We start from the raw sequence: 22369 nt of genomic DNA on the forward strand, positions 1-22369 counted from the left end.
AATTACAAAAGAGATACAGTAATACCTTTATGATGTTGGTCCATCACTTGCCACCAGCACTATTGGGGTGGCTATGATTAATTTAACTGTTTTACTTCCCATTATTTTGTTTCACATAGATTTGTAGAGAGATAGACAGAAAAATAAATACAGGGTGGTAGATGGATAGACAGATAAATAGATATGGTATCCCAGCTGGTTGCTAATGTATCCCGGGTGATGGCTAAAATATTGCTACATGGTTGTGCCATGTAAAAAATAGTTCTAATACCTGTTTATACCATTTCAGTTGCATATTTCAGTTACAAACAGCAAAGAAGGAAAAAAAGCCTTCACAGATACAAGTGAGAAAATATTTAAGGCTGAAAGATGCTAACCACTCACACAGGATGTTTCTCAGCTAAACTTAGCACCTTTAGTCAGCCAACCAAGATCCACCTTAGTAGGTTTTCCTGCATTGGGTCGGCATCTTATTACCATTGAAGGTCCAAAAAAGCTTGTTCATTTAAATTGTAATCATTGTAAATCAATTGTTCCACTTATCCCAGGAGATGTTAATTGCTCCGTTTTGAATGGTGATCATGATTTAATTCCACTCATTTCCCCCCCCCTCTTGTTCTCCAGACTCTTATACTGCTTTTTATTTGCAGCTTTGGTATAAACTTTGAGAAACTTTTTGTTCCTGATTTAATATTTTCTTTGAACTTCATAGGCAGTGGTGAAATTAGAGGAGATTTGGTGACATTTTAGCTTCTGTAGTCAAATGTATGAGCTGATTCATTCAGTTTTCTGATTTCTTTAATAATTTCCTTTGTTATGGACTCTTCACATCCATCTGGGGCATATGTTGCCTATGATCCATAGCCACAATTTCCTATCAACTATGTAGAGAATTGACTACTCTTTGGTTCTTTTGCTTCTTTTATCTCCACTTCCATGATTTTACTTGCCTTCCCAGTGTTTAACATCTTCCTTTGTTCATTGTTTTCTCATTTGTTGTTCTCCAATTATTTCCTGCCATCTTCCGGCAACTGAGCACATATACTTGTTTCTTGCAGCTCTTGGATGACACAGATTATATCAGTGAATTACTTTGCTGAAGATTCAGCCAGGGCAGCAGTCATCTGCATGGATATTATGGTTCTACAGTGCCTCAGGAAAGAGATTTACAACAAGATCCTCATCTCCTTCGAACAAGTTTTCAAAGCAGATTCTTACAGTGTAGTCTGGAGCAGCCATGTTGTGAAGGGGAATAATTATTTGTTAATAACATATATTCATCTTATATAGATGGTGGCATTTTCCACACAGGAGAACAATCAGTAATAAAAAATTAAAGGTAAGTATATTTCATAATTGTTGTATATTTGAAGCATATGCAGAGAAAAATTAAGGCAAACCTATAATTACCAGCAACATCGACTTAATATGGTCTCTAATGGAGACTTTTACACATGCTCTCAAAAATATTGTGATTCATCCTCATTTGTGAATCCACTTTCAACAGCTGCCTGAATTCTTTTTATCTCTTCTGGAGCAGCAGGGCGAAGAATAGCCAGCAACTCTTTGTCAAGCTTCTCCAGTCTTGCACTGGTCTTTCTTTCAAACTCATTCTTGTTTTGAAGAACAAGGCGTAAAATACCTTCCTGAGCCTCTTTACAGTGCATCTCTAGTAGCTGACGCTCATGATCAAACTCAGGTTTTTCCTTGTCCATAGCCATAAGTTTCCCCAGGGAGCTGATACGATCCATGAGATACTTGTCAGACACTTGAGTGTAGGTGGCTGAGATCATGTGGACGAGGCTGGCGATGTTACTGGCCTGAAAGGCTTGAGTATAGAGCAGGTCTTTGGAGAAGAGCTTTGAGTTATAGGAAAGTGACTGACTTTTTTCAGATGTAGAGACAAAATGTTTGAGAGTTCTGTTCAGGCTGGTTCTCACAATGTTGGGCATCATCTTCTCCCACTGCTCCTTCACTCTCCCCATGGCATCCATCCCTTTGACCAGCATTTTTTTAGTTGTGTTAAAGTCTACCTCTTTCAGCTCACAGTTTCGCATGGAGACCAGGATTTCTGTCAGTTCCTTTTGGTTTTTCTCCATGTTCTCAACACTTTTCTGGTATTGGTCTCTTGTTGAGTTAAGCTGGGCTCTGGACTGTTCTATACAGAACCTGGCATCATCTGATGCTCTTTGTGAAACACTTCCTAATTTAGACATCATTGGTGGTTGTGGAGTCGGGGGGGGGGGGGGGGGGGGGAATCCTGTGACACTTTTGCTTTCACAGTCAAATAAATGAGCTGATTCAATCAGTTCTGCTATTTCTCTAATAATCTCCTTTGTTTTGGCCTCTTCACATTTCCATCTCGTGTGTATGTTGTCAGTTCTTCACAGATCCTTATGCCATCTTTGCATAATTTTTGGGCTTGTTCATTTGGCTTACATTTTGAGAACTAGTTTAAACTCGTTTTTTTTCTTTGGAACTGCTGTTTGAAGAAATCTGTGTTTGATTTTTTTTTCTTCTGATCATACAGGCCTTTCCAGTCGATGTTGTCATTCTGCACAAACCGCTGAATGAGCTGTGCACATTTTAAGTAGATTTGCTGATGATATTTATTTGATCACATACATTGGGAAATGAACATTCATCTTGTTGTTCTCATGAAATTATGTTCAAAGGATTACATAATTTTCCCATTGGCTGCGTCACTGTAGATGCCAGTCCGTTCATTATTATTGTGACGCTCTCCGTCACAGCTACAACAAGTTCCATAGCCATCATGTCCCAAACACTGGGTAGTGAAGACATTGCTTTTTGGTAGCTTTTTTGTTTGGTAGTCTTTAGTTCCTTTTCCATCATTTCAGCTGCTTTCTCATATCTTTTAACAGCTTCTTCTGCTGATTTTTTTTTTATTTTGTTCTCCTCCTGTCTTTTCTTGATTTCTTCCAGCTCATCACCATAAACATGCTCAGCATTTATACATGCTTCCAACAGCTCTTGGATAATATTGATGACATCAGTGAATTTGTGTTCTGTTGATTCAGCCAGTGCAAGGCATTCATCAGCAATGACACGAATGTTCTCCAGTTGGTCAGGAAGATGAGCTTCAACAACTTCATCATTTCCTTGAAACAAAATCTTCAGAGCAGTCTTCATGTAGTCTGGAACAGCCATGGTGTGAAGCCGAATCTGATCCATGTTCTTGTGGGCCTCACTGAATGCCCCCCAGCCAGAGTTGCAAACCTGCATGAGACAGGCGCAAAATAAATCTGGGTATCTGATGTACTTGTAGCCATCCTCTGGTGGGTTTTTGTTGTTGGAGAAATCTGTGCTAACGGTCATCTGTCCTCATGAGTCAGATTATTTAGACGCACTAGTTATAGAGTGATAACGTCACAGCTTGTTTCCACCCACTCCATCCAACTAGTGTTTTTATCTCAGTGGCTAGCAGGAGTTGTTCTGGTGTTGCATTATGGGATTGTCCTTGAGGCTCAATGCTGCCTTAAAATTCAGTGAGGAGGAATAATGCAAGGAATAATGTTCATTCACAAAAACAAAAGCAAACAACAAACTGTGAAAACAAACACAAACAGACAAGTGAAAACACAAACTAGAAATCGACTGAAAAAAAACAAGGATCAAACAGGAAACAGCTGTGAACCGGTGTAGACAGATAGAAATAGAGCCATGTGGTTAAGGACCACATGGCAAACAAGAGAAACACAACAGGGCAGAAAGCTTGACACTTTCAACCCCAACCAAAATTCAACATACTGCTTAAAATGTCTAATCAGTGGTTCACAGGTGACGTCACACGGATGCTATTTTGCCACCATTTTGGAAGTCAGCTGTGGCCAAGGCTGCACTTAAACTATTAAACTCTGCTCATTTCCTTTTAACAGTGAAAAAACACAATTGTGTGCAAGATTGCCCCCTGATGAAAAGATTAAAGATGTTGCCACTAGGGAAATTTTAAATCTTGTAAAATCCTTTGTTAATAATTGCTTCATCCTTAGGGCTGTAAAGAGCTAATATATGAAATAATACTCTGCCAGACAGAGTTGTTTCATTAAGATGGCACAATGATTTTTAAATATATATTTAGTTGAACGTTGACAGCCTAAATTTGTAATGTGTTTGTAAGGCTTTGCTTTTTTTTGTCACAATATTCATTTATTCATTCATTATCTGTAACCGCTTATCCAATTCAGGGTCACGGTGGGTCCAGAGCCTACCTGGAATCATTGGGCACAAGGCGGGGAATACACCCTGGAGGGGGCGCCAGTCCTTCACAGGGCAACACACACATTCACTCACACCTACGGACACTTTTGAGTCGCCAATCCACCTACCAACGTGTGTTTTGGGACTGTGTCACGACTGGACAGAAGGCAGACACAAGCGGCGAGCAGTATAAAGAGTTTATTAGCAACAGTCCACAAAGGGTTAACAATAACTAGCACAGGTCGATTATCAGGAACAAACAGTACCTCAGAGATAAACCAGCAGAGTAGTCGAAAAGCCAGACAGAAGGGTTGAACACCGGGAACAAACAATATATCCGAGATAATCCTAAAGAGTAGTCGAAAAGCCAGGCAGAGTTCATAAACCGGAGAGCAAACAAATCCAAATGGGCAAGACAGGGACGAAAACCGAAAGACGAGCATAAGGTAAGTAACAGGAATTCAAGACAGACTGGAAAATAGAGAACGCTTTGTATTCGGAGATAAATCACGCAATACTCGGCAATGACTGGTGAGTGAGTGAAGCTTAAATAGAGAGATAGGCAGGTGTTCCAAATCAGAACTCTGGTGATTGAGAACGGTGTGGTGTCATGTGACTGTCTAATGAATTCTGGGATCTGGAGTTCAGAGAGCCCTGCGTGACATTACCCCCCCCGAAGGCATAGGAGGCGGCCTGGAGCGAGGACGACCACGACGACGACCACCACTTCGACCAGTTGTATCCGACCTAGGGACATTAGCTTGTGCTGGGATCCGAGAACGCCGCTGACTTCTTGACCTAGACGTAGAACGGGGTAGAGTAGGATTGGATGAAGAACTTCTGGGGCGACCCCTTGGACGCGGAGCAGGCTTCTCGGGATGGCGTGAGTGAAACGCTAACACGAGGCCCGAGTCATAAACATCCTTAGCGGGTACCCATGAATGTTCTTCAGGGCCATAACCCTCCCAGTCAATGAGATATTGTAGAACCCCTCCACGTCTACGCGAGTCCAGGATCTCACGCACAGCATAAATAGATGAATCCTCGTTCTCCATGGCCGTGGATGGTACGTCGTCGGGCAGTTCCTCGTTCAAGGGTCCGGAAACTACAGGTTTGAGATGAGAAACATGAAAAGAGTTATGGATTTGATATTGGGCAGGAAGCTCTTACTTATACGTAACATTGTTGATTTTGGCAGAAATACGAAAGGGTCCAATAAACTTGGATTGTAGTTTCCTACTACCTCCCTCAAACCTGATATTTTTTGTTGACAGCCAAACCCGATCTCCTATCTGGTAGGAGGGAGTAGAAGACCGGTACCTATCTGCCCTCTCTTTATATCTAGACAGAATCTCTGAAATGTGTTGATGGGTTTCTTCCCAAACTTCCTCACTGCGTTGCATCCATTCATCCACAGCAGGTATTCCTGAAATAGCAGCAGTCCAAGGAGCTAACGGAGGTTGATAGCCTAGGACACACTGAAACGGAGTAAGCCCAGTGGTAGAATTGACAAGAGAATTCTGTGCTATTTCGGCCCATGCTAAGTACTGTGACCAGTCCTGTGGATACTTATGACAGTAGGAACGCAAGTACTTTCCCAGTTCCTGATTCATACGCTCGCATTGACCATTGCTCTGGGGATGATACCCGGACGTAAGACTAATTTTAGCCCCGAGATGCTCAAAAAAATGCTTTCCATACCCGTGATGTGAATTGCGGACCTCGGTCTGATAAAACATCTTCTGGAATACCAAGATTTCGGAAAATATGATTATATATAGCTTTAGCCGTGTCGAAAGCTGTGGGGAGTGAGGGAAACGGTATAAATTTTACGCCTCTAGAAAACCGATCAATCACTGTCAGCACAGGGGTATAACCATCAGATATTGGTAGATCAGTGACAAAGTCTAGTGCCAAGTGAGACCAGGGACGTTCAGGAACTGGTAGGGGCATAAGTTTACCTGCGGGAAGTGTCTTGGGAGTTTTTGACTGAGCACAGACGGAACATGATGCAATAAACTTATGCACATCAGCCCTAACCGATTCCCACCAATACTGAGCTAGGATGAGTTGAGTAGTGCGTGTCTCACCCGGATGGCCAGATGACAGGGATGAATGTGCCCATGTGATTAACTTGTCTCGGAGGGAGGCCTGTACATACTTTTTCCCTTCTGGACATTCCCTAGGCACCTCGTTTTGGTTTTCATTGTCGATTTGATCATCAAGTTCCCATCTAATGACTGACACTGATACCGATGACGGTAAAATGAAGTCACTGTCCCCCCTCTCCTTAAGGTCTCCCTGATATAAGCGGGCTAGAGCGTCAGCTTTAACATTTTTACTGCCTGGACGGAAAGTGATAGAAAAATGAAAGCGTGAAAAGAACAATGACCACCTGGCCTGACGAGAATTCATTCACTTTGCAGTCTTAAGATATTCTAGATTTTTATGATCCATTATCACCAAAAAAGGGTGTAAAGAACCCTCCAACCAATGCCTCCATTCTTCTAAAGCTAATTTTACTGCCAGCAGTTCTCTATCCCCAATACCATAGTTGCGCTCCGCAGGAGATAGTTTATGTGAGTAGAAAGCGATTGGGTACAGCTTTGAGGAATCCCCTTTTCGCTGAGATAAGATAGCTCCTACCCCTGTTTCTGAAGCGTCTACCTCGACCACAAAGGGATACTCAGGATCCGGATGTTTGAGAATGGGGGCAGTAGAAAAGGCTCCTTTAAGACGTTCAAAAGCCATTTGTGCTTGAGGGGACCAATATAGACGTTGCGAATTTCCCTTAAGTAAGGCTGTGAGGGGAGCGGCAATGGAACTGAAGTTCCTAATGAAACGTCTATAAAAATTGGCAAAACCTAAAAAACGTTGAAGCTCCTTAATATTGTTCGGGACGGGCCAGTTAACTACAGCCTCCACTTTGTGATCGTCCATGATTATACCTGACACACTTATGACATACCCTAAAAACGACACCGTCTGTTGGTGAAATTCACACTTTTCTCCCTTGACATACAGATTGTTCTCTTTGAGACGTTGAAGTACCTTATTAACATGGATTATGTGTGTGTTTAAATCAGGAGAATAAATCAAGATATTGTCAATATACGCGATCACAAACTGTCCTAACATATCCCGGAATATGTCATCCATAAAGGACTGAAATACAGACGGGGCATTAGCTAACCCATAACTCATCACCAGATATTCATAGTGTCCCTTAGTGGTGCTAAATGCCGTCTTCCATTCGTCTCCCTCCTTTATACGGATAAGATTATAGGCACTACGAAGATCTAATTTCGAAAAAATTGTAGCACCTCTAAGTTGTTCCAATGCTACCGGAATAAGTGGTAGAGGATATGCATATTTTTTCGTAATATCATTAAGAGCACGGTAGTCTATACAGGGTCTCAAACCACCATCTTTTTTCTTTACAAAAAAGAACCCAGAAGCTACCGGAGACTTAGATGGGCGAATAAACCCCTGATCTAAGGCTTCTTTCACATATTCTTTCACATATAAGTGGGTATATACGCGATTTAGGCAAAGAGGCTCCTTCCATAAGTTCAATGGCACAGTCATAGGGTCTATGTGGAGGTAATTTTGTGGCTTTGACCTTACTAAACACTTCTAAGTTCCTAGCATACTCTGAGGGAATTTGGACGTGTACAGGAGAATTAGGACTTTCTACAGAAGTAGAGTGGACAGAAAGTTGATCTAGTGCTAAACAATGGTCTTTACAATAAGTGGACCAGGACCTGATCTCATGCGGATTCCATGAAATAACTGGGTTATGTGTCTCTAACCAGGGTAATCCTAAAATAATCTGAAAGTCTGATTTAGGGAGCACCACAAAGGAAATCCACTCAAGATGCAAACAACTGGTTTGAAGTCGAACTGGAACAGTCTCTTGTGAGATGGGGTCTCCTCCAATTGGAAGACCATCTAGGGCACGGACCAGGACCCGTCTGCACAAAGGTTCCGTCGGGATGTGTAACTTGTTGACGATGGATTGATGAAGGAAGTTTCCCTCGGCTCCCGAGTCAATAAAAGCTGGAACAACAAGAGAATTTCCTTGGCAGTACACAGTGACGGGTATTACAAAAGATCTTGAAATTACTCTAGCTGTGGGTACACTCACCGTATTGATGTGTGAAGCCCTCCCTTGAGGATGTGTATATTTACTCCGTGGACGTTTGAGACAGTCTCGTCTGAAATGATCAGAACCTCCACAATATAAACACAATCCATTATGCAGGCGTCGTCGGTGTTCCTCTTGAGGCAATCTCAAAGCATCACACTGAATAGGCTCCGTTGAAGAGTTAGAACCGGGAACCACAATCGAGTGCATCTTCTGTTTCTCTGAACCAGGAAAGGAACGACCCCGTGGGGTAAGATGTCCCTGACCCGTGTTCTTGGGCCTTTTCTTCAAAAGTTGATCCAGACGAACGGACATGGAAATGAGTTGGTCCAGAGATGTTCCTTCATCCCTACAGGCTAATTCAGTTAATATATCCGAGTTAAGTCCATTTCGAAAAACATTCATGAGTGCTGGCTCATTCCACCCACTCCCTGCAGCAATAGTTCTGAATTCCAGAGCATAGGCAGCTGCGGTGCGAGCGCCCTGTTTAAGAGTCAGAAGAATCTCCCCATTGGATTGGCCCTCATTAGCGTGATCAAACACTTCTCTAAACATAGTCAGAAACTCAGGATACGTTTTGTCCATTATATTATTCCATACCGCAGTGGCCCATTCCAGTGCTTTTCCCGTGAGACGTGACATCAGAAAAGTTATTTTGGATTTATCCGAACCTGGAAGTGTATTCTCAAAGAATATTGAACACTGTAACAAAAATCCACTACATTTAGCTGGATTACCATCAAATACTTCAGGCTTACTGACAGGATAATGCGAAGAGACATTAACCGGGACTGAAAGGGGCTCAGTGTTACGACTACTATCAGAAAAGCAAGTTGTAAATGCTTTAACGCTCTCTAATACCTGTGAAAGTTGTTGTTGCTGATTTTGTTGTTGTTGAGCAAGAGATTCAATGGCGTGAGTAACACTAGCCAACGTTTGTTGGTGTTGACCTAATAGTTGGCCTTGACTGCTTAGCGCCGTAATCACGGCTTCAGAACCCGCTGTCTGCATGTTTGGGCCGAGTATTCTGTCACGACTGGACAGAAGGCAGACACAAGCGGCGAGCAGTATAAAGAGTTTATTAGCAACAATCCACAAGGGGTTAACAATAACTAGCACAGGTCGATTATCAGGAACAAACAGTACCTCAGAGATAAACCAGCAGAGTAGTCGAAAAGCCAGACAGAAGGGTCGAACACCGGGAACAAACAATACATCCGAGATAATCCTAAAGAGTAGTCGAAAAGCCAGGCAGAGTTCATAAACCGGAGAACAAATAAATCCAAATGGGCAAGACAGGGACGAAAACCGAAAGACGAGCATAAGGTAAGTAACTGGAATTCAAGACAGACTGGAAAATAGAGAACGCTTTGTATTCGGAGATAAATCACGCAATACTCGGCAATGACTGGTGAGTGAGTGAAGCTTAAATAGAGAGATAGGCAGGTGTTCCAAATCAGAACTCTGGTGATTGAGAACGGTGTGGTGTCATGTGACTGTCTAATGAATTCTGGGATCTGGAGTTCAGAGAGCTCTGCGTGACACTGTGGGAGGAAACCGGAGCACCCGGAGGAATTTGTCACAATAATGACTGTAAAAAAAGGTTTTATTTTTGCTCTAAAAATGTTACCTAAAAATATATCAATTCATTTCCAGCAAATATATAAATAAGAAAGTGTCTCAGTGAAATATGTGCAGTGTCACATGTTTAGAGTAAACTGTTGCACCACGAGAAGAGGATGGTTGCATCAAAGTTTTCAAAGAAAAGGTTAATAAAGTATGTTAATGTAAAGAGGGGACAAATATTTTTCAAATATAATATCTTTAAAGTGTATACTGTGAATATTTGCTGTTTCTCAACTTTGTTTAATGAGATTGATTTATTTAATAATTGATTGGAAACAATTGTAACTGGTGGGATAACACAGTGCATCTAAGTATACGCATATATAATTATACTTCTATCAAACTTTCTGCACTGTTTTTTCTTTTAGTTTCACTTTGAGTCTAATTCTAGATATATTGGATACAAGTGACCATCTAGACAAGGCATGCTGTATTGCAGGTTTTCTCTCAAAATGAGTAAGATGCTGTCCTCAGTGATTGTGATAGTGATGAATCAGACTGGGAGTAAGAGGGGGAGACGGGTCATTTGCCAGTCAGGATCTTACCTTCATATTCTGAACTTTACACAGATCATGACAGGAACAACAATATCAGTGATGACCTCTGTCTTACAGCCATCCCTCCCACTCTGACCAACCCCCACTAACCACATTCTCACCTTCATCCAGCTAATACAGAGGCAATGGCCACTACCCACCAGAGGGTCCAGGCCACAACAGCCAAGGGTAAAGCTGTAGATGGTCAAAAATTATAATGGAATATTCAAATGACCGAAGAGGCCTACCACCCACATAATTCCAAAACTCATAGTGATGACACACAATCTCTGCATGTGAGAAATACACTAAATTAAAAGTTCAGATGTTATAATAAATTTGCATGGTGGCACTGCAGGTAGTGTCTTCAGTCACAGCTCCAGGGTCCTGGGGTTGTGGGTCTGAGCTCTATTCAATGGTTATAGACAATGAATGAACAAATGTTTCAATACGTGTTGCACAAAAGAAACAATGGTGAAATATGTTGATGACTGATGTTCTAATATCTTTTTTTCAGTATTCATAAGGGTTTTTCCATGTGTAAAATACACTAGAATATAATGGAGAATTCTTGGAGAAATGCTGGGGTCTGCTAATGAGTATATTATACCTTTTTAAAGTGCTATTAACTAGGCTAAGATATACAAGAATTTACATGACTTCATAAGACAAATATTTGAATTGCATATGCACATATTGCATATGCATTGGGTCAACGCAGAAACAGAAATTGGCCTTAAGTGTGTTCTCTGCACCAGAACATAATTGTTTTACTCATTTAGGGACACTAGGCAAGATTTTTTTCTGCTCCTGGCACTCCCCCTAGTGGTTACATAATGCAGTGCTGAGCCAAAAGCAGCAACAACAGAAGTTCTTTTCTCCCTACTACAGGTCAATGAAGCATCATAATGATATTGAAACTGTAGTTTCAAGGTAAAAATAATGCACAGTGTTCCTTTAAGCTCTCTGTTTTGTCTACATAGTATATAAATATAAAACGATCATTGGATTAGGAACACGCACCTATCTACACACATTATCCATTTCATCAGCTCCACTGACCTAGTCTCGCATTGCCAGACTCTCCAGTGTCAGTGTCTAACAGGACCGCCTACCGTAGGAAAATAAATTCCAGAAACCCTACAATGGAATTTCTATCTACAACTCAGCAAAAATATTTGAAAATCTGAAAGATAAAAAGAATAAAGCAGGCCTACCTTAATGTCTCAGTCTTTCTCTGTGAAGATTTGTAAGAGGTTTTCAGTTATGCTGACCTGAACAGAAGAAAGGGAATGAAAGAATAAAGGGAAGTCCCAGCTTATTTATTACCTTACCGTTTTTACCACCCACCATCGCAGAAATCCTGGTGCATTTTAAAATGGACTCATTCAGTCTCAGGCTCATTATTGTACACACATCTTTATTAGGTCTGACAAGACTCACAGAGGGTAAGATTTCTTTATTTCTCATGAAGGTATGTAATGCCTATTTATTAAAGTGAATGTTTTTCAGGTGAGATGTGTGAATGTGAAGACAACTATTAGCTTTGAATAAACTTCACACATTACAATTCACACTGAATAAAATGACACTTTGGATTTCATAGATTTTTCCAGAAAGTAATGTGTCAGAGATTAAATCTGCCAGGCTTTTGAAAGTATAGAATAAATGGATTGCATTAAATTGAATTTATAGTGTGTGTGTGTGTGTGTGTGTGTGTATGTGTGTCTCTGTGTTGCCCTTTGAAGGACTGGCGCCCCCTCCAGGGTGTATTCCCGCCTTGCGCCCAATGAATCCAGGTAGGCTCTGGACCCACCGCGAACCTGAACTGGATAAGGGTTGCAGATAGTGTGTGTGTGTGTGTGTGTGTGTGTGTGTGTGTGTGTGTGTGTGTGTGTGTCTTTTTTCAGGTTGCCATGAGCACTGACATGAACAATTAAGTAAATTTAAATGTAATTTTTCAGTGAGCCAAATCAGTTCATCTGAATGAGGGATGCTTTAAATCATCTACATTTATAACAAGAATAATGAAAGAATCTGGTTTTAAATTAAGTATCCAAGTCAATTTTTGATTTTTCCATGAACTTTAACAGTTAAAATTGCTCACAAGTTGTATATGTATGATTTTTATTCCCCCCCCCTCTTTTTCATTCTCTACAGTTTTGAGAAAGATGTTCAATAAAGATATTATTGTACATCTAGAAAATGGCCTCACATTCATCATCAAATCCTTTCAGGCCCTAACTAATGATGCAGTAGACTCAGGTACTGAGCAGTGCTCCAACTACGACTACATCAGAGAGCAGATTGTGAAGGCCCATCAGAGTCTGGAGATGTCTGAAAATGAAGCCCAAAAGGGTCTGAAGCAGCTGGATGAAAACATTGAGGCCCTTACACAAGAAGAGGGACGACTTGAACAAGAGATGAATAATTCAAAGCGAAGCTTGGAGAGCTTGAAAATAGCACAGACATCTAATGAAGAATTACTGAAACAGTACGAAAATTCTCTGAGGCAGGCCACAGACCATCTACGTTCAACACAAGACACACTTCGACAAATGCAAGAGAAGAAAGGCCATGGCCAAACTGTGAGAGATGTAGGAATCGGACTTCTTGCTGTACCAATTTTAGGATGGATTGCTAAGAATTAAACTTGTTAACTCTGTGGGGCCAAACTATTGTATTTTAAGTTGAAAAGGACCTGAGAATTAAACTATGACCTGTAATAATGTACAAACCGGATTCCAAAAAGGTTGGGACACTAAACAAATTGTGAATAAAAACTGAATGCAATGATGTGGCGGTGCCAACATCTAATATTTTATTCAGAATAGAACACAAATCACAGATCAAAAGTTTAAACTGAGAGAATGTATCGTTTTAAGGGAAAAATATGTTGTTTCAAAATTTCATGGTGTCAACAAACCCCAAAAAAGTTGGGACAAGGTCATTTTTTACCACTGTGTGGCATCCCCCCTTCTTCTTACAACACTCCACATACGTCTGGGGACAGAGGAGACCAGTTTCTCAAGTTTAGAAATAGGAATGATCCCCCATTCATGTCTAATACAGGCCTCTAACTGTTCAATCGTCTTGGGCCTTCTTTGTCACACCTTCCTCTTTATGATGCGCCAAATGTTCTCTACAGGTGAAAGATCTGGACTGCAGGCTGCCATTTCAGTACCCGGATCTTTCTCCTACGGAGCCATGATGTTGTGATTGCTGCAGAATGTTGTGATTGCTGCAGAATGTGGTCTGACATTATCTTGTTGAAAAATGCAGGGTTTTCCCTGAAAGAGATGACGTCTAGATGGGAGCATGTATTGTTCTAGAACATGAACATAGTTCTCTGCATTAATGGTGCCTTTCCAGACATGCAAGCTGCCCATGCCACAAGCACTCATGCAACCTCATACCATCAGTGATGCAGGCTTCTGAACGGAGCGTTGATAACAACTTGGGTTATCCTTGTCCTCTCTGGTCCGGACGACGTGGCGTCCCAGTGTTCCATAAAGAACTTCAAATTGTGATTCATCTGACCACAGAACAGTCTTCCATTTTGCCACACTCCATTTTAAAAGACCCCTGGTCCAGTGCAAACGTCTGAGCTTGTGGAGCTTGCTTAGAAATGGCTTCCTCTTTGCACTGTAGAGTTTCAGCTGGCAACGGCGGACGGCACGGTGGATTGTGTTCACTGACAATGCTTTCTGGAAGTATTCCTGAGCCCATTCTGTTATTTCCTTGACAGTGACATTCCTGTTTGAGGTGCAGTGACATTTAAGGGCCCGGAGATCACGAGCATCCAGTAGAGTTTTACAGCCTTGACTCTTACGCACAGCAACTGTTCCAGAATCTCTGAATCTTTTGATGATGTTCTGCACGGTTGATGATGATAACTTAAAAGTCTTTGCTATTTTACGCTGGGTAACACCATTCTGGTATCGCTGCACTATCTTTCTGCACAACAATGGTGGAATTGGTGATCCTCTTACCATCTTGGCTTCAGAGAGACACTGACACTCTGAGAAGCTCTTTTTATACCCAATCATGTGGTCAATTGACCTAATTAGTGTTAATTGGTCTTCCAGCTGTTCGTTATATGCTCAATTTCCTTTTTCCAGCCACTTATTGCTACTTGTCCAAACTTTTTTGGGATTTGTTGACACTGTGAAATTTTGAATCAACATATTTTTCCTTTAAAATGATACATTTACTCAGATTAAACTTTTGATCTGTCATCTATGTTCTATTACGAATAAAATAATGACATTTGCCATCTCCACATCATTGCATTCAGTTTTTATTCACAATTTGTTTAGTGTCCCAACTTTTTTGGAATCCGGTTTGTATAACTTGACCTCTTTTTTGTGAATGTGACTATACAATGAACTATTTTATAAAATAAGGCACAATTATAACTTTATAATACCTTGCTATTTATTAGTTTTTTCTGCAACTGCTTTATGTTGTTCAGGCTCAGAGTGGTTCTTGAGCCCCTCCATAATTTTCCTGTGTTCTGATGTGCATTATTATACATCACAAATTAAAAGCTAAAGAGTTAAATATGACTAAATAAATTCACATCATACGTTGAATACATAGTCATGGTGTTTTTGTTTCCAAAAAGTTAGATTATTCGACTAAAATATCAATGTGGTAAATAAAAAAGGTCAATGGCTAAAATTAAATTTTAGAATGAGAACATCTTAAAACGTGTGATATAAAACTCTTATTAGCGCTTACATACCAAACTACAGTATAGCAATAAACTTTCATACAACCTACAGAAATTAAATGCTCCTAGTTCACAAGTAAACTCAGATTTAGATTGACATTTTGCTCTGTACTTATGCATATTAATGTCTTAATCAGTTGTGTTAATTGAAAAATTGTGCTTGAACATTTTACAAGAGTAAGCTTTCTTTGTGAAGGATATTCTAACATTTTTGTTTATTTCCTCTCTGTGCAGGTCCTATCATGATTGCATCTGGAGAAGGTGACATTTCTCACGCCTCATATGCTATAGAAGTAGCTCAGAAAGAAGTCAGAAGCTTTGAGTCTGAGGTGGAAAGGTCCAAATCTAAAGTGTCTGAGTACAAGTGTAAGATTTCCCAGATTGAACGTAACATCAAGCAGATTTGTGATCAGGTGGATCAAACCCGTGAAAAGATCCAGAACATGAAGAAGCAATGCGAGTCTGTAGCTGGTTTTCAGAAGGAGGTGAGAAAAGCTGTCAACTGTCTGGGTGTTCTGAGTGGAAGAGCCAGTGTGGCTGAATGTCAGACACGTAGGTTCATCCTCCCAGAACCAGTGATGAAGGCGATTGAAGACGTGATGAAGGCTGCAGAAGATATATCAGGAAATCAGCTTCTGTCTCATGAATGTGTCCAAAAACTCAGTGATGTGATGGAGAAGAACAGAAAACGGGCAGCTATCTGTTACTCAGCCAATAATACTGAAGATGAGTCTTACTACTGAAAGACCTAACTGATGGTAAAACTGGTGTCACAATTGGCTCCTCCTTCTCCTTGTTTTAGTCATGTCTCCTTCTTATTTCTCTGTGCTCTGTTCCTGTCTCCCACAAGTCTTCTGTTTGCATTTTGTCCATGTGCTTGTCTGTCTCTCCCAGCCACATCCCCTATCTCACGTGACTGCCATAGCAATGACACTTCATTAAGTGACTGCTCCAGGTGTCCCTTGTTTGTCTGTGTTTATAATGTTGCATTTAGGTAGTGTCAGTTTTATCTGAAAAATGAGTTTCCCCACCAGGAGGCAAAACGTGAACGCCCTCTGAAGTGCCTGAGTTGTTACATCAACACGGTGGAACAGTCCTACAACAGTAAAATATCAAATAAATCTATATATATATATAATTTGTACTTAATTATAAAAGTATTAATTCATTATTCATTCATTATCTGTAACCCTTATTCAGTTCAGGGTCGCGGTGGGTCCAGAGTCTACCTGGAATCATTGGGCGCAAGGCGGGAATACACCCTGGAGGGGGGGGCCAGTCCTTCACAGGGCAAAACAGACACACACACACACATTCAGTCACACCTACGGACAATTTTGTGTCACCAATCCACCTACCAACCAGAGCACCCGGAGGAAACCCACGCAGACACAGGGAGAACACACCAACTCCTCCAGTCACCTGGAGCAGGAATCGAACCCACAACCTCCAGGCCCCTGGAACTGTCTGACACTACCTGCTGCGCCACCGTGCTGCCCTAATTATTAGAGTAGTGACATTTTAAATCACCTACAATGAACATGTATGTTGTTTTGGTATTTTATGTTCAAAAACACCTGTAAAAAAGGCTAAAATCAGCATGACATCTTTAGAGCACCCATGTTCTTTTTTTAACTTCTCACAAAAACCACATGAACCAAGTCAGGGGAAAGAGTTGGACCTTGGAGGAATCCACTATCCAACTTGCACTTGAATGCAGCATAAGCCCAGTGTCTCTGTCTTCTCATTTCTGGTTTATGTTTTGTCCTCTTTTCTCTCCTGATGTTGTCATGCTGCTTTTCTGATCTTCTAGTTCTGTTTCTCTCTACATTTTTCTGATTCTTCTGTGATTGTGTTTGTCTTAAATTTGCTCTTGTTTAATGTGCTGTCATTTTCTCTCTCACTCTCTCTTCCGCTTGTGTCCTGCCTGTGTTAATCTTTATTTTTGTAGGTTTGCTCCCCTTTCAGTGAGTTCTGTTTTCTAGTTTTAGGTTCTGAAGTTTATTGTATACTTGTGATTCTCTATATCAGTATAGTCTAGTCTATAGTTTGGTGTGATTAGCTTTAGGTTTATAATTATTATTTTTAATGATATTAGTTCCTGGTATTCTCTTTAATCTCTCTTCCTTCTAGTGTTTAGTCATGTTAGGCATTGTTATGGTTTCAAAGCCTGTGGTTTTGCAATGTCACCACCAGGAGCTGTGCTAGTGGAAAATCAACAAGCTAAAAGTGTCGAATCGATTCAAACTATTGAATCATTGTAGTTGCATCTGCCTCTTGCACCACATCTTGACTGGGGATGCCTAGAAACTTAGAGATTGACATAACTGTACAGTTGTGGCTTTAAATGACCATAAAATGTTTAACTTGTTGTTTAAAATGTAATGTTTTTATACCTTTTGGATATTTTCTTCATTACTTTTACCCCCTCTTCTGAAATTCTCTTTATTTACTTGGCTCTGATAACTGTAATGGCGTACTTCACAGATTTATAATATTTTAATCCTTCTATAATGTTTGGTTACTCTTCAAGTCGATTGAAGTTAAATGATACCTGTATGTGTTCATTCCAAAATCATACTTTGTCCACAATAGTTATTTGATTTTTGTTTTGCTAAGCCAAATATGTTCAAGTAGTAATATGTTAGAAGTAAAATGTGCTTGGTGGTTAATCTGTAGAAAGCTTACATTGGACTTTGCATATAATATTAATAAATACAATAATATTTCACATATTTTTCTTTGCGTCATATTTCTAATTGCTAGACTTAAAATTTCATTAAATTGCATATTAGACTGCATACCATTGTCACTGTATGTGACTGCACTGACCATTACATTTTCCCGAATTTGTGTCACAGAAAGTAACAACATACAACACTTAATTAGATGTGGATTATAACAGAATCAACAGAAATAAACAGAAATATTAGATTACAACAGTTAACATCAACACCATAGAGATTGTGTTAGCATTTCACAGCAATATTCGTACAAAGTATTCACTGGCTTGAGTTCTATTATTAGGCATTATTCATGGGTTTATCATCTGGATAATTAATTTAAATACTGTTACAAATTTGCTAGTCACCAAGCCCTCACAAATATATGTTTGCTGCAGTGTTTCATAAAAACACTTACAATTGCTCCTAGTATTGCTCCAATACTTCATTAAAAAACTTTATACCTCACCCCTCACTTGTCAAATTTGTTGCATGCGTCAAGGTCACACTGTAGTAATGTGTATGTATCAGAATCTGGTTGCTAGTGGGTTTTCTAAATACCAGTACAGGGCCTATGGGGCAATTGACATCCTCCCCCTTGCCTTGAGCAAGTTATTTGACATCTACACTGTTTTCCTCAATTTCTCCTCCCTCTGCACTGAAAAGAATTAGGCTGCATTTCAATACCAGTTTTTATTTGCCCTCACCCACTTCAACTGACCACTCAGATATGCATAGCAGCTATGTACACATGTTCTACTAAAAAATCTGGTGTTGACACAGCATTCATGAATCTGGCAGAACGTTTTTGGAAATCTCCATTTACTTGTAAATTACACACCCATTTGCTTGTGTTTTTTATAAAATTTTCATGAATGAGGCCCAGTGTGTTGATGTGAAAGATCTTTTGGACCATTTGAAGTCTCATGTTCCTAAGAAGTGCCCATTCAAAAGTTGTGGCAAACCTATTCATCTAGGTCCTCTTTTACTGCGCATATTTCAATAAAACATTTCAGCTATGCATTTTGTTAAATCTGTGGCAAGCCAGTCTTCTGATGTCACTCAAAATCAGATAAAAGCAATATACATGATGAACCTGAAGAAACCCTGGACCCAGCTTATGTGAAAAGGTTATCTATGAGAAACTTTAAATGAAGATTTTCTTGAAGTGATTGTGGAAGAAGAAGACAGTCATTTTGTGTGGTATGACATTTTTAGCTACAAGAAGAATCTAGCTTGATATTCCTGGTACGGACATTATGGCAGAGAGAGCCAGGAGGAGAAATATATATAGAGAGAAGGAGAGAGAGTGGCCAAATAAGAGTTAATACTGGACTGAATTTATGGAGTAGAGTGAGCTAAAACTGACATGAGGACACAAGTTGTAACTTCTTTCATGTTGCCATTTTACTTATTTAGTGATAAATTTTGTTTACTAAAGTGTTTTAGGTGTTTTTGAGAGTTACTGTGAAGTAGGCGAGTGTTTGTGGCTGCTACCTTTAACTGGATTAGCTCATGTTTTAATGTTAGACATCAATTATGGTAATAAGTGCATTTCTCTGGTTGCTGTGGGGATGAAACTACTTTTTATTTTCGCTACTTTTTCAGTATTATGAAGACCAAGGAACTCACAAGACAGGTCAGAGACCTGGTGACGTTTAAAGCAGGGTTAGGTTATAAAAACATATCCAAAGCTTTGAGCATCCTAAGGAGCACTGTTCAATCCAACATCCAAAACTGGAAAAACTGCAAACCTACCAAGACATGGCCGTTGACCCAAATTGACAGATCAAGCAAGGAGAGCACTGGTCAGGGAAGCAGCCAAGAGGCCCATGGTCAGTCTGGAGAAGCTGCAGAAATCCACAGCTCAGGTGGGAGAATCTGTCCACAGAACAACTATAAGTCGTGCACTCCACAAATCTGGTCTCTTTTCAACATTTGTTGAAAGAAAGACATAAGTGCCATTTGCAGTTTGCCACAAGCCATGTAGGGGACACAGCAAACATGTGGAAAAAGGTGCTCTGGTCAGACCAAAGTTGAAATTTTTGGCCAAAATGCAAAGCGTTATGTGTGTGACGAAAAAGTAATACTGTTCATCACCCTGAACACACCAACCCCACTGTGAAACATGGTGGTGGCAGCATCATGCTGTGTGGATGCTTTTTTTTTCAGCAGGGACAGGGAAGCAGTTGATAGGAAGATGGATGGAGCTAAATACAGGACAATCCTGGAAGAAAACCTGTTGGAGCCTGCAAAAGACTTGAGACTGGGAAGAACATTCACCTTCCAGCAAGACAATGACCCTAAACATACAGCCAGAGCTACAGTGGAATGGTTGAATCAAAGAATATTCATGTGAATGGCCCAGTCAAAATCCTGACTTAAATCCCATAGAGCATCTGAGGCAAGACATGAACATTGCTGTTCACAGATGCACTCCATCAAACTTGCCTGAGCTTGAGCTATTTTGCAAAGGAAAATGGGCAAAAATCTCAGTCTCTAGATAGAAGCTGGTAGAGACATGCCCCAAAAGACTTGCAGCTGTAATTACAGTGAAAGGTGGCCCAACAAAGCATCGATATAAGGGGGCTGAATACTTTTGCACATCACATTTTTCACATTTTTATTTGATTAAAATTTTGATTTCATGTATCATTGTTGTTCCATGTAAGCCACTGTATACCGTAATGTGCAGAAGTCTTAGGCACCTAAGATAATTATATATATTTCAACTAATGCTGCACATATTGCTGATAACAGTCTGGATATTTTGCTTTTATCTTCTACTTTCTGGTGTAAAAAAATATAATTTTACAGTCTCAGGTCTCAAATTTAAATGTAAGTTTAAGGATTATGTTTAAGTTACTGTTATGTAGACATTAGAAAACATTGATTTCATTTTCATGACTATATTTAACCGAGAAACACAAAAAGATAAGGGAACAACAGAGAGTGCTACAAACAAAAAGAACAATGAAAATCCACAAACACCAAGGCAGAGAAAGTTAAATAACTTGGAGACACAAGAAACCAATGACAAATAGAAATGAAAACTTATGACTGTATTTCAATTTGTATCTTACATTTCCATTTTAAAATTGCTACTAATATGCTTCCATACAATGAGTGATGCACATATTATTATTATTATTATTATTATTATTATTATTATTATTATTAGTGAAAGACTCCCCTAGACTTGACAAGGAAAGGACCCAAATGTAAATGAGGGAGAAGATACTGAGAACCCATCAGCTAATTATGTACACATTATATACACATTATTATGTACACATCTGAGGAATGTTAAAGCAGAATGTAGAAGTATATTACTCAGCTGACAAAACATACCAGAGTTTCTAAAGAATTAGTTTTGTTATCTGTATAGTACACATCTGAAGAATCTGAAAGCAGAAAGTAAAGGCACATTACCTTATACTTCCTTCACATTTTTGCAGTGGTAGTTTCTATGAAAAGTGTGTGTGCAGCTGTCATTAAAACTAATGTGATCATAATATATTTAAAAGAACAAATCCCCCAAAACCATCCATAAAACTAAAGAATACACACACAACAATGTTTTTTCTTTAGTCACCAATCTACATACCACACACAGGGGCACAGTAGGTAGTGTCGCAGGGACCTGGAGGTTGTGAGTTTGAGTCCTGCTCCGGGTGACTGTCTGTGAGGAGTTTGGTGTGTTCTCCTCGTGTCCGTATGGGTTTCCTCCCAAGGTCCAAAAACACATTCGCTCACATCTACGGACACTTTTTGAGTGCGTAGGTGTGAGTGAATGTGTGTCGACCTGTGAATATAAACCTATGTTACAGTATAAAGACTGTGTCTTACATATAGAAAATCTCAAACAGCACGCCCCAATAACCTAATCATTATTAAACCATCAGAAATACAATAGAGAATGTATTAAACACCTGATCAAGAAACCAAATCTTAATCATTATCCAGTTACAGAGCTATCTCTAAATTGCCATTTATATCTAAGATCTTAGAAAAAGCGGAGGCCCAAGAACTTCACTCAAACCTGCAAAACATTAAGGAAAAATTCAGTCTGGTTTAAGGCCACATCATAGCACTGAGACAGCTTTAGTTAAGATAAGAAATGACCTTCTTCTCATCTCTGATCAAGGCTGTGTATCCATGCTGGTTGTACTTGACCTCTGTGCACTCTAATGTCTGTGTTTCTTCTGGGTTTCCTCTTTCCAGCCAGTCTGTTGCAGTCAGATCTGCTGGAGTCACTACACTAATGAAAATATTTTAATACACTTTTCTATGCACTCAACCAAACTAATTCCATCACTTTACTGTTTTCTGAGAAAATGATGGTCCACTGATGTTTTCTCCTGTGTTCCACACCAGACCA

General features: G+C 39.9%; 1 protein-coding gene and 1 pseudogene across 1 annotated transcript; one reads left to right on the forward strand and one right to left on the reverse strand.

Annotated features, from left to right (window-relative positions):
• Positions 1-1460: 1460 nt before the first annotated feature.
• Positions 1461-8923, reverse strand: LOC136699409 (uncharacterized; annotated as a pseudogene).
• A 1753-nt stretch (positions 8924-10676) lies between these two features.
• On the forward strand, positions 10677-16008 carry LOC136699410 (tropomyosin-like). Its single transcript, XM_066674107.1, has 3 exons — positions 10677-10719; positions 12691-13062; positions 15500-16008. The coding sequence occupies exons 1-3, from the start codon at positions 10677-10679 to the stop codon at positions 16006-16008; spliced, it is 924 nt and encodes a 307-aa protein (XP_066530204.1).
• The last annotated feature ends 6361 nt before the right edge of the window (positions 16009-22369 follow it).

Source organism: Hoplias malabaricus, chromosome 6, assembly GCF_029633855.1.
Source record: "Hoplias malabaricus isolate fHopMal1 chromosome 6, fHopMal1.hap1, whole genome shotgun sequence".
Lineage (NCBI taxonomy): Eukaryota > Metazoa > Chordata > Actinopteri > Characiformes > Erythrinidae > Hoplias > Hoplias malabaricus.

Bases quoted from the DNA above. Each gene is read 5' to 3' on its own strand.
- LOC136699410 (XM_066674107.1), top strand. From the start codon at position 10,677: ATGGCCACTACCCACCAGAGGGTCCAGGCCACAACAGCCAAGG. The intron at 10,720-12,690 runs GTAAAGCTGTAG...CATTCTCTACAG, and splicing joins CCAGGCCACAACAGCCAAGG to TTTTGAGAAAGATGTTCAAT. The intron at 13,063-15,499 runs GTTCAACACAAG...CTCTCTGTGCAG, and splicing joins GCAGGCCACAGACCATCTAC to GTCCTATCATGATTGCATCT.